Source organism: Neophocaena asiaeorientalis, unplaced genomic scaffold, assembly GCF_003031525.2.
Source record: "Neophocaena asiaeorientalis asiaeorientalis breed wild unplaced genomic scaffold, Neophocaena_asiaeorientalis_V1.1 scaffold357, whole genome shotgun sequence".
In the NCBI taxonomy this organism is placed as follows: domain Eukaryota; kingdom Metazoa; phylum Chordata; class Mammalia; order Artiodactyla; family Phocoenidae; genus Neophocaena; species Neophocaena asiaeorientalis.
Genome location: NW_020173270.1, coordinates 5033882 through 5056900, shown reverse-complemented (window position 1 = coordinate 5056900; position 23019 = coordinate 5033882). Strand labels below are relative to the sequence as shown.

General features: G+C 51.1%; 1 protein-coding gene across 1 annotated transcript in view; it reads left to right on the top strand.

Annotated features, from left to right (window-relative positions):
• The window catches only part of ATCAY (ATCAY kinesin light chain interacting caytaxin), a 35632-nt gene that overhangs the window by 4969 nt on the left and 7644 nt on the right, over nt 1–23019 (top strand). Inside the window, exons 3-10 of the mRNA XM_024745876.1 lie at nt 10073–10131; nt 13311–13532; nt 14856–15041; nt 15466–15568; nt 17163–17294; nt 17960–18046; nt 22004–22102; nt 22835–22870. Coding sequence (XP_024601644.1) covers nt 10073–10131; nt 13311–13532; nt 14856–15041; nt 15466–15568; nt 17163–17294; nt 17960–18046; nt 22004–22102; nt 22835–22870 — 924 coding nt within the window. The remainder of the gene's footprint in view (nt 1–10072; nt 10132–13310; nt 13533–14855; nt 15042–15465; nt 15569–17162; nt 17295–17959; nt 18047–22003; nt 22103–22834; nt 22871–23019) is intronic.

The window sequence follows — 23019 nt, the reverse complement described above, 5'->3', positions numbered from 1 at the left end:
TGGGGTTTGGAGGCATCTCCAACCAGTGTCAGCATCATTTACCCTGTGGTCCCGTGAACCCTGGCCCCTGTCCGAGACCAAAGCATCCCTCCGTCTGGACTTTGAGAACCTTCTGATTCAACCCTGCCTGCCCGGGTGGCAAACCCCAACCCTTCCTGGACATAAAAAAAATTCTCTGATGACAGCACAGGACTCACCTTGCTCACTCTAATTTTATTTCAAGCAACACAGTGGAACCAAGAGGGTACGAGCTGTGGAACCGGACAGCCGTGGGTTCAGATTCCAATTCTCCAGTGGGCTCGCTTGCCCACCTTGGGCAGCTCTTCGAGCATCTTTGTGCCTCAGTTTTCCTATCTGTAAAATAGGGACAATCATTCCTGGCTCACGAAGTTGTCGCGAGAAGTCGATGAGGTATGAGTTGCGAGGCAGCTGAGCCAGGCTGTCTAGATGCAGAGGGCTGCCCACGGGACTTGCTGCCCTCAGCCTCATTCTTTTTATCAGCCTGTACCTTGTTCACTCTGGTTCCTTTTTCCCATTCCCCCATAAAAGAGACCCTCCTCTCCCAAGTCTTGTTGAGACAAAGTGGAGCTGACTGCAGCTGCAAATGTGAATTTCAAGTGAGTTTCCCCAGCTGCAGAGGGTTCCTCTCCCTTTTCAGTAGTTCAGTGTTTGCAGGATAGTGGCCTGGCTGTGCAGCCCTGGGGTCAGGGACATGCCTTCGTCAAGGCTCTGTCCTCCTCGTTCTGGGAGAAATGAGTACAGCTCCTTATACAGCGTCCAGCTGCAGCTCAACATAAGCACCTCTGTCTGATGCCAGACAACCCACAATTCTATTCCTTCGAGCTCAATGATCCCTTCCTGGGTGGATCCTCGAGCTGCCCCGGGTGTGTCTGGGTGCTCGCCCTTCGAGCTGCCCCGGGTGTGTCTGGGTGCTCGCCCTGTGCCCATAGCCCCCTCCTGCTGCCATTGCCTTGCGGCGTCTTCCTGCACCTCCTGCTCTTCTGCAGGTACCTGTGGACCCTAGCTGAGAGAGGGCAGCCTGGAGACGATCCATCTCTGCCTTGCTTCCACATTCATTCATTCTAGTGATATGCACCAACTGTATGCCAGGCCCTGGGTGAGACGCTGGGGACACGTGGAGAACAGGAGAGCCGCCCTTGTGGGGTGTTCACAGTCTGGTGCAGAGACAGGCCGTCCCTTATAACCTCACAGACCAATGAAAAATTGCAGCTGGGTTCTTGGCACCTGGAGAGCGCCAGGTGGGGTCTGACTGGGTTGGGGACATTGGGGGAGGCGCTGACCCTGAGCTCTGAAGGATGAAGAGGTATGAACAGGGGAAAGAGGCTGGGGGTAGGGGTCAAGCATTCCAAGCAGAGAGAGCAGCACGTGCAAAGGCCCTGAAGCCAGCGGAAGCAGATCGAGGGACTGAAGAAAGGTTGGGTGGGGAAACTGAGGACCAGGGTGGGAAAGGGCTTGGCCCGGGTCTCACAGCTAAGGAGAGGCAGGTACAGGGTTAGATGTCTGAATGGTGTCTCAGCCTGCTCTGCCTTCTATAACCAAGTGGTCGTGGGTTTTGCTTGTAACTTTTTATTCTTTTTTTTCCTTTTTCTTTTTTAATTGGAGTGTAGGTGATTTAGAATGTTGTGTTAGTTTCTACTGTACAGCAAAGTGAGTCAGTTATACAGATACATATATCCACTCTTTTTTATTTATTTTATTTTTGGCTGCATTGGGTCTTCGTTGCAGTGCATGGGCTTCTCATTGCGGTGGCTTCTCTTGTTGCGGAGCACAGGCTCTAGGCACACGAGCTTCAATAGTTGCAGCACGGGGGCTCAGGAGTTGTGGCACATGGGCTTAGTTGCTCCGCGGCATGTGGGATCTTCCCGGACCAGGGATGGAACCCGTGTCCCCTGCATTGGCAGGAGGATTCTTAACCATTCTGTTTGTATCTGCCCACCCCTGCACAGGGCAGGCCAGGCAATGTCCCTCCCCCAGCCCAACACACGCACAGAGGTGATTTCCTGTTGCCCAGCTCAGCAGTCCCTCATGCAGGAGCCGTGGGTTTAGGCCAGGAAGTGATGGCAGGCTCTGAGCAGCCTTAACATCTTCTGCCTTCCTCAACTCCGCCATTCTCTTTCCTGTGCTCCAGCGATGCTGGGCTATCATAGCAGGATACCACACCCCGGGCAGCTTCAACAGCAGACATTTATTCTCTCACAGCTCCAGAGGCTGGATGTCTGAGATCAAGGTGCCAGCAGGGTTGGCTTCTGGTGAGGGCTCTCTTCCTGGCCTTCTCACTGCATCCTCACGTGGTCTTTCCTCTGTGCTTGCATGTGCCGGGGGAGCTTTCTCGTGGCTCTCCCTCTTCTCGTAAGGTCACAGTCCTAGGGGATCAGGGCCCCAACCTTTTGTTTTTTTTGGCCATGCTGCATGTGTACACAAAATGGGCATGTAAGTTGTCTTCAGTCTCAATCCGAAAAAAAGATGCCTCTTTAAAACCTTCTGACTTAATCTGAAGCTTGCTTTTTTTCTTTTTAAAATGGAGGTGAAATTTACATAACATAAAAAGAACCATTTTATTTTATTTTATTCTGTGCCATGAGCATGTGGGATCTTAGTTTCCCAACCAAGAGGTGATGGTGCTGGGGGAGACCAGAGCAAGATGAATGGACAGAGGTGTTGGAAATTGCAGAGAAGGAAAAGGGGCAGATTTATCTGAGTATCTGAAACCACCAAAGTTGCCAATGGATAATTCTTGAATGCCTTTCAGCAGTTCCCTCTCTGGTTCTCCCGACTTAGCTCTGCAGGAGTCCTGTGATAAGCCCCAGTGCTGCTGGCCCTGCATTGAGCCCTCGAAAAGCCTACTTATGCCCAGAAAGAGTTTTGCTGTTACCCTGCACCAGAGGTGGCCGCCGTCAAACAGAAACAGAGGCTGGAAAGCCCTGGGTGGGAGACTGAGGCAGCACAGCCGATCTTAATGCCGTCAAAGCCCTGGGGCACCAGTTGGGAAGCAGGAGGCATGTTCAAAGGTCCTGAGGCCCACAGTTTATTCCCAATTCCCTTCTTTCACACTGTGAGTAACATTAAGCCAGAGGCTAGGATCTGAGGGTGGAATTCGGTCCAGGAGCCACCTCTGAAGCCAGAACTATTGCAATAACAGCTGATTCCGGGTGACAGGTGTTTCTAGATTTTGGCCTTTCCCCGCCACTTACATAATGTGCCCTCACTTGCTCCTTCCTTCAAAACCCTTGCTGAGGGCTGCTTCTCCCAGGTCCAGGCCCGTGACTCACCAAAGCAAGAGAGGAAGAGGCACTTCCTCCCCTTCAAGGGCTCACAGTCGGCCCAGGAAACAAGCAATTAGCACACAGTACCACAGATTCAGTGCTAAAGGAGGCTTCTGAGGCAGGATGCAGGAGTGGGGTGGATGTCAGATTCAGATGGGGCCTCCTGGAGGACGCTGACCTAGCCTGAGAGGCTGAGCAAGTTCACCAGTCAAAGAAAGCAGGAAGTGGCCCTCTAGGCAGAGGGGGTGGGATGTGCAAAGGCACTGGGGCAGAGAGGACCTTGGCATGGTAGGGGATGCAGTAGGAGAGAAATTTGGATTTCATGCTGACAGGGCGTGTGAGTTTCCCAGAGCTGCCATAACAAAGTACCAAGAACTTGCTTAAAACACAAGAAATGTTTTCTCTCACAGTTCTGGAGGCTAAAAATCCAAAATCAAGGTGTCAGCAGGGCCATACTCCCTATGAAGGCTCTAGGGAAGGATGCTTCCAGCCACCTCCAGCTTCAGATGGTGGCCGGCAATCCTCGGCCTGCCTTGGCTTGTAGATGCATCACTCCAATCTCTGCCTTCCTCCATCTTTTTATTTTTTAAGCTTGTGTTTTATTTTTACTTTTTAAAATTTTTATTGGAGCACAGTTGATTTACAATGTGTGTTAGTTTCAGATGTACAGCAGAGTGAATCTGTTATACATATACATATATCCACGCTTTTTCTTTTTTTTTGGCTGCGTTGGGTCTTCATTGCTGCATTCAGGCTTTCTCTAGTTGCAGCAAGTGGGGGCTACTCTCCATTGCAGTGCGTGGGTTTCTCATTGCAGTGGCTTCTCGTGTTGTGGAACACGGCTCTAGGCACGCAGGCTTCAGTTGTTGCAGCACACAGGCTCAGTAGTTGCGGTGCATGAGCTCAGTAGTTGTGGCTCGCGGGCTCTAGAGCGCAGGCTCAGTAGTTGTGATGCATGGGCTTAGTTGCTCTGTGGCATGTGGGCTTCCCAGACCAGGGCTCGAGCCTGTGTCCCCTGAATTGGCAGGCGGATTCTTAACCTCTGCACCATCAGGGAGGTCCTGCATTCTTTTTTAGATTCTTTTCCCATACAGGCCATTAAAGAGTATTCAGTAGAGTTCCCTGTGCTGTATAGTAGGTCCTTATTAGCTATCTCTTCTGTATATAGTAGTATGTATATGTCAATCCCAGTCTCCCAGTTTATCCCTCCCCCCGACCCCCTGGTAACCATAAGTTTATTTTCTACATCTGTAACTCTATTTCTGTTTTGTAAATAAGTTCATTTGTACGCTTTTTGTAGATTCCACATATAAGCGATATCATGTGTTTGTCTTTCTCTGCCTGACTTACTTCCCTCAGTATGACAATCTCTAGGTCCATCCATGTTGCTGCTAATGGCATTATTTTGTTCTTTTTTATGGCTGAGTAGTATTCCATTACATATATGAGATTTATTTATTTATCCATCCATTCCTCTGTTGATGGACATTTAGGTTGCTTCCATGTCCTGGCTATTTTAAATAGTGCTGCAGTGAACACTGGGGTGCATGTATCTTTTCGAACTATGGTTTTCTCCGGATATACGCCCAGGAGTGGGATTGCTGGATCATATGGTAGCTCTATTTTTAGTTTTTTGAGGAACCTCCATACTGTTCTCCACAGTGGCTGTACAAATTTACATTCCCACCAACAGTGTAGGAGGGTTCCCTTTTCTCCACACTCTCTCCAGCATTTATTGTTTGTAGATTTTTTGATGATGGCCATTCTGCCCGATATGAGGTGATACCTCATTGTAGTTCTTTTTTTTTAATAAATTTATTTGTTTGTTTTTATTTTTGGCTGAGTTGGGTCTTTGTTGCTGTGTGCGGGCTTTCTCTAGTTGCAGCGAGTGGGGGCTACTCTTCGTTGCGGTGCGCGGGCTTCTTATTGTGGTGGCTTCTCTTGTTGCAGAACACGGGCTCCAGGCACGTGGGCTTCAGTAGTTGTGGCACGTGGGCTTCAGTAGTTGTGGCACGCGGGCTCTAGAGCACAGGCTCAGTATTTGTGGCGCACGGGCTTAGTTGCTTCGCGGCATGTGGGATCTTCCCGGGCCAGGGCTCGAACCCGTGTGCCCTGAATTGGCAGGCAGATTCTTAACCACTGCGCCCCAGGGAAGCCCCTCATTATAGTTTTTTTTTGTTTGTTTGTTTGTTGCGGTAGGCGGGCCTCTCACTGTTGTGGCCTCTCCCGTTGCAGAGCACAGGCTCCGGACGCGCAGGCTCAGCGGCCATGGCTCACGGGCCCAGCCGCTCCACGGCATGTGGGGTCTTCCCGGACCGGGGCACGAACCTGTGTCCCCTGCATCGGCAGGCGGACTCTCAACCACTGCGCCACCAGGGAAGCCCCCCTCATTGTAGTTTTGATCTGAATCTGCCTCCATCTTCACACAGCCTTCTCCTCTGTGTCTCTGTGTCCAAACTTGCCTCTTCTTACAATCATACCACTGATTGGCTGTAGGGCCCACCTTGATCCAGTATGATGTCATCTCAACTTAATGCTGTCTACAACAACCTTATTTCCAAACAGGTCACATTCCCAGATTCTGGGAGTTAACACCTGAATTATGTTTTGGAGGGGATGCAAGTCAACCCACACCAGAAGAACAAAGCCACACTGTACACCTGGTGGATTAGGGGGAACCCCACTTTTTACATGGGTTTCCCAGCACAGACTGAAAGCAAGTGCTGCAGGGAGCCCTCTGGATCCACTTTGAGTTCGTGAAGGGGCTTCAGCTCTGCATTAGCTGAGGTCTTCCTGGGGCTTGTGGAAATACCAGGTCTCACCTGACCTTGAAAGCTGCAGCCCTGTGGACCTGTGGGGTTTGTTCACATGAGCCGACTGGACACAAGGGGGCAGTAGAGGGCAATGACCGGATTCAGCTCTACCTCTGTGAGTGGTTCGCTCTGCCCTTGGGCATCTTCTGGTTTAGCCTCCGTTTCCTCCTCTGTGAAATGGGCTGCTACCTGCCTCATAGGGATACTGTGAGGAGGAAACAAGATGATGATGCCGTCAACATTCCAACAGAGTGAGTGCCCTGTCCGTGGGGGTAAAGTATGGTTCTAGTTGATTCTAGAACAACAGGGATTACAGCCTCAGACTGATGGAAACAGGGAAGGCAGAGTAAATGAGGGGAAGGAGCCGGAAGGAAATCCTGACACCCAGGTGAGCAGGGGTGGCGGACAGTCAGCTCCTGGTGGCAGTTACCATGCACGAAGCGCAGATCTGATTCAAGAAAAGACTGATATCTAGACGTATCTCTGATTTGACAGCAAATTTAAAATGTTGTGAAATGCTGTGTGGGCAGGATAAAACTAGGGGTGGTGCATCAGCTGTCAGCCTGCAATTTCAGAGCATGATTTTGGGTAACCTTGCAAGTAGGTGGTGTGCCTCCTGTACTCCTGGATCCCGGTCCCGGACTTATTTGTGAGTTACCAGCTGCCCTCCCCATGTTGAGAGCAGGGGTGTCAGCTACAGACCAGAGGGACCAGAGCAACGTGTACACGAAATGGGCGTGTGAGTGGTCTTCAGTCTCAAACTGAAAAAAAGATCTGTCTTTAAAATCTTCTGACTTAATCTAAAGCTTGCTTTTTTTCTTTTTTAAATGGAGGTGAAATTTACATAACATAAAAAGAACCATTTTATTTTATTTTTGGCCGTGCGGTGGGCATGTGAGATCTTAGTTCCCCAACCAGGGATCGAACCTGTGCCCCCTGCATTGGAAGCACGGAATCTTAACCACTCGACTGCCAGGGAAGTCCCCAGTGGTCTTTATTTTTTTTTTTTTTTTTTTTTGCGGTACGCGGGCCTCTCTCTGTTGTGGCTTCTCCTGTTGCGGAGCACAGCCTCCGGACGCACACAGGCTCAGCGGCCATGGCTCACGGGCCTAGCCGCTCCGTGGCATGTGGACCTTCCCGGACTGGGGCACGAACCCATGTCCCCTGCATCGGCAGGCGGACTCTCAACCACTGAGTCACCAGGGAAGCCCTGGGCCCTAATTTTTTAAATTATTTATTTAGTTATTTGGCTGCACCAGGTCTTAGTTGTGGCATGTGGGATCTTTAGTTGAGGCATGTGGGATCTAGTTCCCTGACCAAGGATGGAACCCGGGCCCCCTGCATCGGGAACGTGGAGTCTTAGCCACTGGACCACCAGGGAAGTCCCAAAATAACCATTTTAAATGAACAGCTCACAGGTTGTACAGCCGTCACCTCTATCTAGTTGTAAAACGTTCCATCACCCCGAAATGAAACCCTATCCCCTTGGCAACCACAAATGCACCACCTGTCTCTGTGGATTTGCCTGTTTTGGACGTTTCATATAAATGGAATCACACATTATGTGTCCTTCTGTGTCTGGCTTCTCTCACTGAGCATCATGTTATCAAGGTCCATCCACATTGTAGCAGGTGTCAGCGCTTCACTCCTTTTCATGGCTGAATAATATTCCATTGTACGATGGACCATGTTTTGTTTATCCGTTCATCACTTGGTAGACATTTGGGTTGCTTCCAATGTGATCATGCTGCTGTGAGCATTCAGGTATGAGCTTTTGCATGGATATGTGTCTTCATTTCCTTTGTCATTTTTTAAAAATAAATTTATTAATTTATTTATGTCTGTGTTGGGTCTTCGTTGCTGCGTGCAGGCTTTTTCCAGTTGCAGCGAGAGGGGGCTACTCTTTGTTGTGGTGCGTGGGCTTCTCACTGTGGTGGCTTCTCTTGTTGCAGAGCACAGGATCTAGGCAACCGGGCTTCAGTAGTTGTGGCACATGGGCTTAGTTGTTCTGCGGCATGTGGGATCCTCCCAGACCAGGGCTTGAACCCGTGTCCCCTGCATTGGCAGGAGGATTCTTAACCACTGCACCACCAGGGAAGCCCTTCATTTCCTTTGGACCTCTGCTCTATTTTGACTTTTGACCTCTATGAGAGCAGGGCAACATCTGATTCATTCTTTACCTCCAAGACCCTCCAAGAGCTCCAATGCACCTGGAAGGTAGTGGTTACTCAAAGAACATTCGAAGCATGGTGAATGGGAGAAAGATGGGCGGGGTGGCGGGTGCGGAGGAAGAAGCATGGATAGATCTCACCCTACAGAGGGTGCCAGCTCATGCCCTACAAGGAACAGAGGTGATGGAATGAATGGTTTTGTTAAAGGAAAAGAAAAAGCATTCTACTGTCCTTCCCCATCTAACCAGCTCCCATTCCAGCTGAGCTGGCACTGCTGAGTTGCAGAGATGAATTAACGCTGCAGTGCTTCCCTGAGCCAGCACACCCTGCAGCTAAAGCCTCTGACAGCCCCATGCACTCTGAAAAATTATTTCCCTAGGGAGCAAAGGAGCCAGAGCACGTGGGTCAAAGTCAGGTGGCGTGAGCTGTGGTCCAAAAAAAAAAAAAACAGTCTGGGCATGGCCAGAGAAACAGGTTTTATTTTGCAAATTCGTGCTCCACTAAGCATTAAAGGGGCACAAATGTATAGCTGGCTGCCTTTCTTTTTTTAAAAAAATTTACTTTTTAGAAGATTTAGGTTTACAGAAAAGTTGCAAGAATATTACAGAAAATTTCCATACACCTCCCCACACACTCAGCTTCTCCTGAATTAACATTTTACATTAGGCTGATACATTTGTTACAATTAACAGACTGCTATTGATACACTGTTGTTAACTGAAGTCCAGAATTTATTCAGATTTCCATAGTCCTTTTCTCCTGATATCCTTTTTCTTTCCTAGGATCCCACCCAAGTTCCCACGTCACATTCAGGCATCATGTCTCCTCAGGCTCCTCTGGGCTGTGACAGCTTCTCAGACTTTCCTTGTTCTCGATGCCCTTGACGGGTTTGAGGAGGACTGTGGCCAGAGATTTTGTAGAATCTCCCTCAGTAGGAACTTGTCTGGTGTTTTTCTCACGGTTACACTGGGACGCTGGGTGCTGGGAGGAGGACCACCTGTGAAGGGCCGTCTCATCCTTCATCTCAGGGTGGCTGCCGTCAACATGACTCATCTCTGCTGGTGTTGACCTCAGTCCCCTGGCTGAGTTCATGCTGGTTGGGTGTCTCCACTGTAAAGTCACACCTCCCCCCTTCCCATACTGTCCTCTTTGGAAGGAAGTCACTGTGCCCAGCCCACACTTACAGAGAAGGGTGTTACTTTCCATCTCCTTGAGGGCAGAATATCTACAGACATTATATGAAATTCTTCTCTGCAGGAAAAATTTGTCTCTTCTCCCTGTATTTATTTATTCAATCATTTATTTATATCTGTATGGACTCATGGACATTTTATTTTAAACACTGGCTCACAATCCAATATTTCATGATATATTTTGTTGGTCAGACCAGTCCAGTATTGGCCACAGAGAGCTCTTTCAGTTCTCTGCTATGTCCATTGGACAACTTCTGGCTGCATTAATAGCAACAATTCATCGGAGACCAAACCCTGCGGGGTCAGCCCATGAAGAATGCTGCTTATATTCCAAATATAATATAGATGAGACCCTTCTTCTCACTGGGCCTCAGCTTTCCCCGTCCCCACCCCCCCCCAAAAAAAGGCTTAATATTTATTAGATGATCCAATGGGAGCCCTCCAGCGCTGATTGTTTATGATTTTCTGTGCTCGCGAGCAGATGTATTTTGTTCCAACAGTTTCTCAAAGCTAAACAGATTTTGTTGGTGTCATTTTGTCTGAACTCCACGCTCCTGTGGCTGGACATGTGGGGCCTGGTGGCTGATGTCTGCTCCCGGCTGGGTCTGCAGGCCACTCTCGGAAGAGACGGGGATGGACTTGCTTGGCAGTGCCACAGAAGACACATCCTGTAAGTTTCCATGCATGCAGAAATGGGCACACGGTCTGGGCTGTGCCCAGCACTATGACTGTAGAAATGTCAGAGGTCATGCCTCCTAGGTGGAATGTCAGGAAAGGGGGTTGCTCTGCTCCAAGTCCTGCAGGGAAAGCAGTGTGGTTGTGCGCCAGAGACATGTGTGGGCGCCATCATGAAGTCAGTTGCTGTGTGTCCTTGAACTAGTTGCTTAGCTTCTCTGTGCCTCCAATTCCTCATCTACTAAATACAGGTAGTGAGCCTCCCACAGAAGGGGCATGCAAGGATTAAACAAGATGATTTGTGTAAAGTGCCCAGGGGATGCCAGGCACAATGTCAGCCCTGGGAGGGCTTTGCTGCCCTGAGCACTCAGGAGGGCTCATGGCTCTGAGGATCCAAAGCCCCAGACTTTGAGGACAGGGGGTCTGGGGCAGCCAGAGAAGCTGCCCCAAACATGTGTTCTCCTCGATGACATCTCCTGGCAGAGTTTTGCTGAGGGTCCCCGCTCTGCCTGCATTTCCCCCATGCAGCCCATCACAGAGCCCACCCTACAGGGGAAAGACTGCCCAGAGAGGGACAGCCACATCCCTGAGGTCACACAGCAGTGAGAGCCATCTCTGCCTGCCCCTGTACCACACTATGCCCATGAGCCAGGTAGGGGGACCAGTTTGTTCCAGGTTTCTGGGGCCGATCTGGGTAGTTGGTCACCCTGGAATACCAGCCCTTCTTCCTGCCTGAGCACATGGGCTCTGCCTGGTGTTGTCACATTCCCACAGGGTAACCTTGGGCAAATCCTTTCACCCCTCTAGGCCTCCATTTCCTACTTCTGTAAAACGAGGAGTGTGTAGTAACAGTACCCGACTTCCTAGGTGTCACTGGCTGAATGATGACCCCCAAAGATATCCAGATTCTAATTCCAGGAACCCCTGAATGTTCCCTCACATGGCAAAAGGGAATTTGCAGATAGGAGTAAGTTAAGGAACTTGAGATGGGGAGATGTGATCACTAATTTTATGTATTCACTTGCCTGGCCCATGGTACCCAGCTATGTGGTCAAACATAATTCTAGATGTTTCTGTTGAGGGTGTTTTTTTAGATGTGACTTACATTTAAATTCATGGACTTTGAGTAAGGCAGATTGCCTTCCATTGTGTGGGTGGGCCGTGTCTAATCAGTCGAAGGGCTCAGGAGGCAGGAGGAAAAAAAACCTCAGGTGTGATTCATCCCGGGGCAAAATTCCTCTCCAGCTGTGGACCTATGAAATCAGGCGATGTCTCTGCTTCCAAAACACGATGGCGGGATGGACATAGAATAGATATTCTCATTCCAAATGGGAGAAATTTGAAGGAAGAAAGGGGTCACGGGTCCCAGCAAGTCTGAAACTTGTTCCAATAGATTTTAAGCCTGGAGAACCATCTTCTTTGGCTCAATGCCCTATCCTCCAGGTCCATGTGGTGGCATACTGCCGCCGTGCTTCCTTGTACCTTTAGTCTTACTGCCACCATGCTGTGACCCACAGCTTGACCCCATCAGGAAGAGTAGCAGTATTTTAAATCAAGCACTCCTGATTCACTGCTCCTAACACACTTCCCGTGAAAAAGGCAGAGTGAGTTGAGAAGCCTGGGGTCGGATCCTTGGGCAAGTCTCTGCCTCTATGTCCGCATCTGTAAAATGGGTAACACTTCCCACCACACAAGGTCATGGTGAGAGCTAGAAATCATGCCAGTGCCCCGCACATAGCAGGTACCTGATAAATGTGACTGCTGTGTTTTTATCATTTTCTGCCAAAGCGAATGTTTCTATCCCAGTGTCTCCTGAAGCAGTTACCTCTGACCTGCTTAGGGACCGAGAGATTCAAAGTGAAAAAAAGTGAGATTCAAACTGAAAAAAAAAAAATGTGGTCCATTTAATTATGGATCAACGGGGGCTTCTTTGGTGGCGCAGTGGTTAAGAATCCACCTGCCAGTGCAGGGGACACGGGTTCGAGCCCTGGTCCGGGAAGATTCCACATGCCAGGGGGCAACTAAGCCCATGTGCCACAACTACTGAGCCTGCACTCTAGAGCCCGCGAGCAACTACTGAGCCCACATGCCACAACTACTGAAGCCCGCGCGCCTAGAGTCCATGCTCCACAACAAGAGAAGCCACCGCAATGAGAAGCCCGTGCACCGCAACGAAGAGTAGCCCCCGCTCGCCACAACTAGAGAAAGCCCATGCGCAGCAACAAAGACCCAACGCAGCCAAAAATATTAGCTAATTAATTAATTAATTAATTTTTAAAAATTATGGATCAACAAATGTCTTCATCCAATAAAAGAGGGGTAGGAGTCTCCTACTAGTTTACTTATTTTGTCCTCAAAGGCCGTGTAATGAAACAGGGTAAACCTGAGGGGCTGGCTCTGCTCCGTGGGCTGTCAGATGGTGGGCAGCCCAGGAGGAGAAACCACCTTTTACAAGGAGACCAGAGTCCAGGCTAAGAGTCTTTAGGAGGAAGCGGTCTAAACCATGGGGAATATCCATCCCGACAGGCTTCAGAGTGACATGGGAGGATCCTGCCCTACTGTGCCTCAGTTTGCTCATCTGTTAAAGGGGGCAATAGCAAAGTTGGAACGTGAAAACGCAGGGGAGAGCTTTGCAGAGTGTCTGGCTTACATTACACGATCACTAAAAGTTAGTTGTTAGAGTTGAGCATCACAGAGAGGCCAAAAGCAGAACGTGGACATTCTCTGCCAGCCTTAGCCGGAAGAAACAAGACTCGCAGATATTGGTAGGTCCAGAGCACACCATCTGGAGCCCAGGCTGCCCGGGGTCTAATCCCCACATCATTGTTCAACCTTGACTCGACTCACCTGTGAGTCCCATTTTGCAGATGGTAAAAGTGAGTCAAGCTCAGAGCAACGTGGCACTGCAGGGTCACGGAGCTGGTGAGTAGCGAGGTCAGGCTCTGAACCCAGGTCTGCCCTACGTCCAAGCGTCCGCCCTTGACCTCCACGCTAGAGGGTTATATTAACCGCCGCCGTGAAAGGATGTCCTCTGACTTCTAACCACTCCCCTCAACAGGGCGGAGTGGATCTCCACTGGGTTGGGAACAGGAGAGGGGGAAGAAGAAAGAAAATAGCAAAAGTGACTGATCTTGTTTCACTTTTGTTTTTTTCTGTTTTCCTGTTCCCCCACAGCCCCACCCAACACTCTGAACTTCAACGCGGCTCATCGTAAGCGGAAGACGCTGGTGGCCCCTGAGATCAACATTTCCCTGGACCAGAGTGAGGGCTCCCTGCTGTCCGATGACTTCCTGGACACCCCCGATGACCTGGATATCAACGTGGATGACATCGAGACCCCAGATGAGACCGACTCGCTGGAATTCCTGGGGAATGGCAATGAATTGGAGTGGGAAGGTGAGGTCGCTCGTCGCACCTGCCCAGCCCCCAAATCGGACCCCAGCGCTCCCTTTGGCTTGGGGACCAGCTGACCAGAGCCCCCCTCCTCCATCCCCGTAGGCTCAAGAGGGACAGGTCTTCCAACCTGGGGCTCCCAGGACAGCTCCTGGGACTCCACGCACATTTTCTCATGGACTTGTGGACTTTGCTGGGAGATGTGTCTTTCACCCGATGCTCAAAGGGGACCGAAACCAGAGGAAGGGCCTCCCCCTGATTCCACAGGTGTTTGTGGAGGAGGTCTTGATTGCAGTGTAGGGGGCGGCAGGGAGATCGGGCGGGGCATGTCAGGAATAGACATCGCCTGCCTGCTCGCATGGCCATCGGAAAGCCAGGCTCTGGGTAACAGAAAAAATGTACACAAGATAATTGCACCTGGTCATCGGTGCTGTGAGGGAAACGAGCTGATGGGAGAGGGCAGGGGGTTCTCACTGGGGACACTGGGCCATATTTGGGGACACCTGCGGTTGTCATGACTGGGGGAATCCTGGCATCAAGTAGGTGGGGTCAGGGAGGTGGCTCCACACCCCACAGCGCCTGGGATGGAGGAGGGAGCTCCACAGAGAATGACCGGCCCTCAAAGGTCAAAAGTGCCCAGGTCGAGACTCCTTGAACTAGGCTACCTGGGGGTGGGGAGGCCTCTTTGCAGGGTTGCCAGGACAGGCCTCCTTGGATGGGTGTTATTTGAGCTGACATGCCAAGGCAAGAGCACAGGTCAGAAAGGTGGCGATGGCGGTGGCCATGGGGACGGAAGCAGAGCCACAGCACTTGCTGGGTGGATGTGGAGTACGAAGGGGAAGAGGGTGTTGAACGTGACACCTGGGTGTGGGGTCTGAGCAGCTGGGAAAACGGCCAGGCTATTTTCTGAGGTGGGAAGATCGCAGGATGACGGGTGGGAAAGAGGCAGATATTTCAAACGTGGTTAAGAATCCTGAGAAGCCCAGAGAGGGAAAGAATGTGTGCAAGGTCACACAGCAAGAGACGGGCTCTACCCAGGCCAACCACCTGACTGAGCACTTTCCTGTGTTCCACGGCTTGGGGAAAGAAAAATTATTATTTAGGCGTGACTTTGGGACTCCCAGGTCCTCCATCTCGCCCAGCAGCCCCAATCTAGCACCGCCTGTCAGCAAAGGGTAGGATAAGTGGTTTCACCTCTGGCCTGGGGAGAGAGGAGAGGGCTCCGTGGCCACAGGCGGCAAAGGTAGCCCAGAGAGGGAAGCTGGGATGAGGTGTCCGGACTCAGATGTCCCTTCCGCTCACCTTCCACCCCCCTGCCGCTTCCAGATGACACCCCCGTGGCCGCCGCCAAGAATATGCCTGGGGATAGTGCAGACCTGTTTGGGGATGGCTCAGCCGAGGACGGCAGTGCCGCCAACGGGCGTCTGTGGAGGACAGTGATCATTGGGGAACAGGAACACCGGATTGACCTGCACATGATCCGGCCCTACATGAGGGTGGTGACCCACGGAGGTAAGGCCACACCCCTTGGGCCCCCTCCCGGCTCCAGCAACTGGAGGCCCATCAGTGGTCCTCTCTGGACCTCAGTCTCTTCTTCTGACCCAGGGGGATGTTAAATTAAGCCCTAGTGTCCGGGTGTGCAGGGGTGAAACTCACAGGGGGGCAAGGCATAGACGTGCCGGATGCACACCGGAGATGTCTACGAGGGTGGCTGGCGTCCCCCACCAAAGGCGGAGACAGGTCAAGCGTTGGCTGGCTTCTCCAGCCAGGCTGCTGTAACTCAGAGCTGTACCCTCTGAGTGTGCGCAGTGGGTGGGAAGGGGCTGGCCAGCGACAAGGCCGCTGCACGGGGCAGAGCAGGGTGCGGCTCAGAGCTGGGAGACGGCTCTACCCATCTCTGCTTGGGGCTGCTCACTCACTGGCCGCCTCTCCCCAGGGTACTACGGGGAAGGTCTCAACGCCATCATCGTCTTTGCCGCCTGCTTCCTCCCAGACAGCAGCTCCCCCGACTACCACTATGTCATGGAGAACCTCTTCCTGTAAGTGGCCCACCCGTTCCATCCCAGCTGCCCACAGTTCTGAGGGTCCCACCCGGTGGGCAGGACCATGCTGCAAGAACCACGTTGGGTGGGGGGCTCTGCCCGGCACCAGGGAAGGGCTGGGCCGCCAGCAGACCTGCATCTGAGTCCCCTGCTCACCCGCTGGGCCTCACGGGTGCAACTGTCGTCATCCCTAGCAGTTATGGAGCATTTACTACGTGGCAGCCACGAAGTGAAGGGCTTGGTATGCGATAACAAATTCCACCCTCGACAGGACCCTGTGGATTAGTTACTGTTGCCTCGCATTCTGTGGCTGCAGAGCCCGAGGCACAGAGAGGTTAAGTCACTTGCCCAAGGACACACAGGGACAGTTTTATTATGATGGAGACAGATAATATGGATAAAGCGCCTGGCAGATGACAGTAGGAACTCAGTAAATTGTTATCACTCTTATTATCATCATTACGAAGATTTCCTTCTTACACAGCCGGGCTTGGATGCCAGGTGGGGCCAGAGGACAAGGAGGTAGCCATGGAAGGTCAGATCGGAAAGTGGCCTGAGATACCAGGGAGCCCAGTCTCCCCAGTCTACAGATGGGGAATTAGAGGCTGAAAAAGAGGAAAGGATTCTTCTGGGACTTCCCTGGTGGTGCAGTGGGTAAGACTCATGCTCCCAATGCAGGGGGCTTGGGTTCGATCCCTGGTCAGGGAACTACAACCCACATGCATGCTGCAACTAAGAGTTTGCATGCCACAACTAAGGAGCCGGCGAGCTGCAACTAAGGAGCCTGCCTGCCACAACTAAGACCTGGTGCAACCAAATACATAACTAAATATTAAAAGAAAAAGGGACTTCCCTGGTGGCACAGGGTTAAGAATCCGCCTGCCAATTCAGGGGACATGGGTTCGAGCCCTGGTCCAGGAAGATCCCACATGCCACGGAGCAGCTAAGCCCGTGCGCCACAACTACGGAAGCCCGCACACCTAGAGCCCATGCTCCGCAACAAGAGAAGCCACCGCAATGAGAAGCCCGCACACCGCAACAAAGAGTAGCCCCGACTCACCACAACTAGAGAAAGCACACGCACAGCAACGAAGACCCAACGTAGCCAAAAATAAATATATAAAAATTTTAAAGAATGTTGTTTGAAAAAAAAGAAAGAATTCTTCTGAAATCACGTAGGGGGAGACAGGGCTGGGACAGACCCCAGGTCCCTAATGTCTGCTGCAATGGACTGTTGGCTGTGGGTGCCTGTTCCCCAGGTGTATCTGGGGCTATTGAAGCCCACCTCCCAGGATTATTGGAGACCATGCGTATAAATCACTTAGCATCTAGTAAGTGCTCAATAAAAGAGTAACTACTACAATCACTGTGCCCACTGACACAAATTTGGGGTGGGCTGGGGTCATCCCCCACCCTCCGCTCGGGCCGAGTATGCCAGGACAGCCAACAACACCTGAACAGGTGTGGCTGGCAGAGCCAGGGCAGGCGGAGGCAGAAAGGGCAGGTGCCCCAGGGGTTCAGTCCCGGGAACTGGGCTTCCTGACCCTGAGCCCCTCCGTCGGGTCCTCTGTCGTCTGTGTCCCGTGACCAGGTACGTCATCAGCAGTCTGGAACTCCTTGTGGCCGAGGATTACATGATCGTGTACCTGAATGGTGCCACGCCTCGGCGGAGGATGCCCGGCATCGGCTGGCTGAAGAAGTGTTACCAGATGATTGATAGGAGGTGAGTGGGTGGGGCTGGGGGACCTCCTCGGGATGCAAGGGGTCCTGAGGTCCCTCTGAAAGGTGTGGAGTGGTCAGCTGGGGCAGCTGTAACAAAGCACCAGACTGGGTGGCTTGAACAATAGATATGTGTTGTCTCCTAGTTCTGGGGGCTAGAAGTCCGAGATCAAGGTGTCTGCAGGGTTGGTTCTTTCTGGGGCCGTGAGGGAGAATCTCCCCTGTGGACACTTGTGTGCAAATGTCCCCTTTTTATAAGAACACCAGTCATAGTGGATTAGGGGCCCACCCTACTCCTATAGGACCTCACCTTAACTAATTTCTCCTACAATGACCCTCTTCCCAAATAAGGGGGCTGCAATTCAACATGCCCATAATAGGTGCCCAGAACCATGGGACCCCAGAAAAATCTTTCAGAAATGGGAGATGGTGTGGCCACGAAGTCAAACGCTCAGACTCTAAATTAAGAGAGATTGGAGACCAGACATCAGCTCTGCCACCTGCAAACTCTGCGAGGGGGCTTAGCTTTACTGAGATTCCACCTCCTCCCTGCCAATGGAGATAAGCATAGCACCTCCTGGGCACAGAGAGAAGGTAACACCGGTTAACTGCTCCCTCCCCGGGGCTTTCCCAAGGAGCCCATCTTGCTTCCTCTGTCTCCCCACGCAGATTGCGGAAAAACCTGAAGTCCTTAATCATAGTCCACCCATCCTGGTTCATCCGCACCGTCCTGGCCATCTCCCGCCCTTTCATCAGGTAAGATCATGACCTGTGCCCGGATAGCCACCTGGGTTTTTGTGTGTCTTATTTTTTAATCTGCATTTTCCAGCTCCTCTCTGATGAATCTATATTGTTGCGTTAAACAGTTTAAAATCATATGTATTGTTATTTAGTGACGAATATACATCACGGGGTAGGGGGGTAGGGAGGTGGGAATAAGTAACAACCAGCTCTCCCATATTGAATGTTGGATACCTTTTAAAGTTTACAAGCACAGCCCTGAAAGGTTGACTTGGCCGTGCCCGTTTCATGGATGAGGAAACTGAGGCTCAGAATATTCCAGGGAATCACCCAGAGTCACACAGCAAGGTCACCAGCCCACCACACGCCCTCAGAAGGAAGCCCGGCTCCATCCACTCTGGAATCTGTGAGGGAGGGGCATTAGGATGGCAGGAGGGTCTGACCCACTCCTGCACAATGATGTGGTAAAACGATACATGTGTGTTTTGGGGGTGCCCAAGACTACCCTCAGGTTTGATGATTTACCAAGAGGACTCACAGAACCCAGAAAAGCTGTTGTGTTCAGGGTTATAGCTGATTACAGAGAAAGGATGAACACTGAAATCAGCAAAGGAAAAAGGTGCATATGGGAGTCCAGGAGAAGCCAGAAGGGAGCTTCTGATTGCCCTGTCCCAGTGGAGTTGTACCCAAAGCCCTTCGTTCTCCCTGCAATGACGTGTGACCACGTGTAGGAAGTACTGCCAACAGAGAAGCTGACCTCGGTGTCCAGGGTTTCCACCAAGGCGTGGCCACATGGGGATGGAGTGCCCACGCAGCCCCCTTAGTTCCTCAGTAACTGATATGATGGCCCAAGACCCCACCAGGAAGCACATCTTTAGCATGGACTATGGGCCCCGGGTAAATGAAGACGCTTACCAGACGGGACATTCCTAGGGCTTACAGGTGACCTCCTGTGAGTCTCAGGGGCTGGTTCTTTCTTCGGAATGTGCAGGAGATAGAAGCACCTGGACACACAGAGCAAGTGAAACAAAATTAGTCATGTTAAACGCCCTCGTCAATCCCATAAAAGTAAACGCACATTTAATGTAATATAATTCAAAACATTGAATTAAATGAAGGCCCTTCATTTCCACGTTCCCAGTGAAGAATCTGTGATGAGTTTAATAGACGGAGTCAAACTTTGCCTTGAGAGCGTCACGGCACTTAGGCAAGGAGGCAACTTCAGACGCTCTGTTCAGTGACTCCCAAGCGCTCTCAGACATTTGCACATTAGTGAAATCAGGCCTTCAATACACCGATTATGGGTCATTTGTGCTAATGATGACAATTACCGGGCAAAACAGTAGACACACACTTCAGCCTTAACAGAATTGCCTTCTGTCCTCAACATCCTGTAATTCGGGAACTGAAATTTGCCTTGAATGCAAATAATTCTCTCACTTTGGGTTGCTTTTCCTACTTTTATTTTATTTTATTATTTTTTTGGCCATGCTGCACGGCTCGTGGGATCTTAGTTCCCCAAGCGGGAATCAAACCCGTGCCCTCAGCAGTGAAAGTGTGGAGTCCTAACCACAGGACTGCCTGGGAATTCCCTGGGTTGCTTTTCCTGTGGTGAATTTCAAAGGTCTCATTTTGAGCTTTCAGGGAAATAGGAGGGGAAAGTGGGGTAAAGTAAGCTTCCCTGTTTAAAAGCCGAGGGAAGTGGAGACAGATTCTGAGCTGCCACCTGACCCTAGCCGTGAGGTTCTGTGATTGTATCTCAAAAAGAACTCCCCCGATGATCTAAACATGGGCATGTGCCTCGCCCTGGACTGGAATTCTCCCTCCCGAGAGCCCTGCTTCCAAGACAGAGCTCAGCTCACAGGCAGACAGCATTGTCACGTGGAAACCGGGTACCCATTTCCAACAACGGACATGGCAGCTTTACCATGGTGTCCTCACGATGTGATCTTGCCTGTATTTATAGCCCACTGCTCAGACCACAGGTGTTGCCTCTGTGTCCCCTAAAAAAACCTTTGCAACCAATCAGATCATCCACCCTCAGAGCCTCTCAGACCCGGGGTATTCAGGTAGAGTCGGTCTGAGACTCACTCCCTGTCCCTGGGCCCTTTACTTTTCTGTCACACCAACTGGAGGAAGAACTCATGTTCCAAGAATAATTTTTTTTTTAATTAAGAAAATAAATTTCGGGACTTCCCTGGTGGAGCAGTGGTTAAGAATCCACCTGCCAGTGTGGGGGACATGGGTTCGAGCCCTGGTCCGGGAGGATCCCACATGCCGCAGAGCAACTAAGCCCGTGTGCCACAACTACTGAGCCCGTTCTCTAGAGCCCGCGAGCCACAACTACTGAGCACGTGTGCCACAACTACTGAAGCCCACACTCCTAGAGCCCGTGCTCCGCAATGCGAAGCCCGCGCACTGCAACGAAGAGTAGCCCCCACTCGCCGCAACTAGAGAAAGCCCACGTGCAGCAACGAAGACCCAATGCAGCCAAAAATAAATTTTTTAAAAAAGAGATGATTCTTTAAAAAAGAAAATAAATTTCAGGGACTTCCCTGGCGGTCCAATGATTAGGACTCTGCTCTTTCACTGTTGAGGGCCCGGCTTCAATCTCTGGTGGGAGAAATAAGATCCTGCAAGCTTTGTAGTTCAGCGAAGGAAGGAAGGTGAGAGGGAGACAGAGAGAAAGAGAGAGAGAGTGAAAGAGAGAAAGAAAGGAAGGAAGGAAGGAAGAAAGAAAAGAAATTTCAACTGCACAAAAGCGGTGGGGTTTATTTATTCTGGTACACATGGCCGCTTTGTGACTCTCTGTGGGAAAACCGTCTGTCATTCCCTGATCAGTTACCAGTGGCCTCTGCTGATTAACCCGTGTATTTTTCTCTTATGGACACTGCAAACTGTAACATTCTTCATGGGTCTCCGTTTTTGCCGGGTGCCGGAAAGTTTGAGCCGAATTCCTATCTAATCTCTAAAATTAGATGTAAAACTTCTGACACAGTTTTGTAACTATGTGACTCTATCTTACTTTTTTTCTTTTCTTTATTGTTATTTGATTATTTTATGGCTTAGTGTCCTGTTACATTCTCTTGGCCTTATATTTCTCATCGTTAGAAAAACTGATGTGAGGGACTTCCCTGGTGGTGCGGTGGATAAGACTACGCACTCCCAGCGCAGGGGGCCCAGGTTCCATCCCTGGTCAGGGAACTAGATCCCACATGCATGCCACAACTAAGAGTTTGCATGCCACAACTAAGGAGCTTGTGTGCTGCAACTAAGGGGCCCACCTGCCGCAACTAACACCTGGCGCAACTAAATAAATAATTTTTTTTAAAGGAAAAAAAAACTGATTTGACCTTGAAAAAAGTTTATTGGACATTTTACCAAAATTAGGTTTAAGGTAATTTTTAAAAAAATAATCACGAGTTCAAAGCAATGCGCTGGTGACAAAGCACCTCAGTCGGTAGCAGACAGCCAGAGCTGGGGTTTGGACCGGAACAAGCCATTCATCCCGAAAGAATGTGGAATGAATCAGCAGTCCCCATGTGCATCTGTCTCGTGACCAAATGACTACTGGTGCCATCCAGGCAGTGGCGATTGTGCCAGAAAAGCATTCTTGGGAAGATTCACACAGAGGAACAACTCCTGGGGAGGATGGGGCCTGGAGTCCAGCAGCATCTCTTTCCTCTCTGCTTCCTTCAAAGAATTTCCTCAGCTCAGCAAGGACTGGTGTCCAACACGTAGTTCAGGACGCTTCTCTTCTTGCAAGGGGAGACCCCGGGTTCTGCTCTGTTCCCCCACTAGGGGCCAGGGGTGGAGGCTGGCACAGGTGGGGAGGGAAGCTTGGGCGAAGGTGCTTGGGGCATCCCGGAATACTGCTGCGTGTGCAACCCTGTCGGCCATCGCTCCTTCTGGCCCTGAGGGGCCACCCTGAGGGCTTGCTTTCAGATGTCTCCCTGCTTCTTCTCCCACCAGCGTCAAGTTCATCAACAAGATCCAGTATGTGCACAGCTTGGAAGATCTGGAGCAGCTCATCCCCATGGAGCACGTGCAGATCCCAGACTGCGTGCTACAGTGAGTGTCCCTGGGCCATGGGAACACCCCCCCACCTCCATCCCCATTGCTCCTGGGCTGCTCGCCTCTCAGCCACCTCTGATCAGCTCAACCGAGCTGCCAGGAAACCAGACCTGTGTGGGAAAGCAGAAAAGAAGGAAATACAGGGAAACAAGCTCCTGTGAAATTACAGAACACAGCGGGCCTGGCTATCTAGTGCAGGCCAGGGGCCAGTGAGCCCTGGCCCCCTGGCTTGTCTTTATAAATAAAGTTTTATTGGCACACGGCTACATGCATCCATTTACAAACCATCCACGGCTGCTTTCGAGCTACAGCAGAATCGAGAGGTTGCCACAGAGACTGGCCTGCAAAGCCAAAAATACTGATTCTCTGGCCCTTTACAGGAAAACTTTGCCCTGATGGAGGGGCCTGTAGACCAAACCCACGTCAATGAGGGGGTCGCTTTACACTGGCCGTGTTCGAGGCTGATGCAAAAAATGTCCGCTGAGCCGTATCTACTCCAGATGGTGGAATATACCAACAAAACAGATATCCCCTGCCCTGGGGTGGGGTGGGCGTGGGCAGGCTTGAAGGAAACATAAAAAAGACCAGTAGACCCGTCAGCTCCGGCTGTCCTTTCTGCTCTAAGACCTGGCGTGTATTCAGATGTGACAGTGAGATTGCTTCCCTGTTCCCAGAGGGAAGGGGATTCCCAGGCTGCATCTCATGTGCTTTCCTTTCTCTCTCTTCCAGGTACGAAGAGGAAAGGCTCAAGGCCAGGAGAGAAAGGTGTGTGCAGAGTGGCCTGTGCCCGGGCCAGGTTAGGGCTGGCGCTGAGCCGGGCCCACAGCTGGGGGGAAATTGGTGGCTTCCACTCAGTGGGGACCCATGTGATGCACACATGTAGCTCAAGGCCCTGCCCTTCTCTCGAGGGCTTG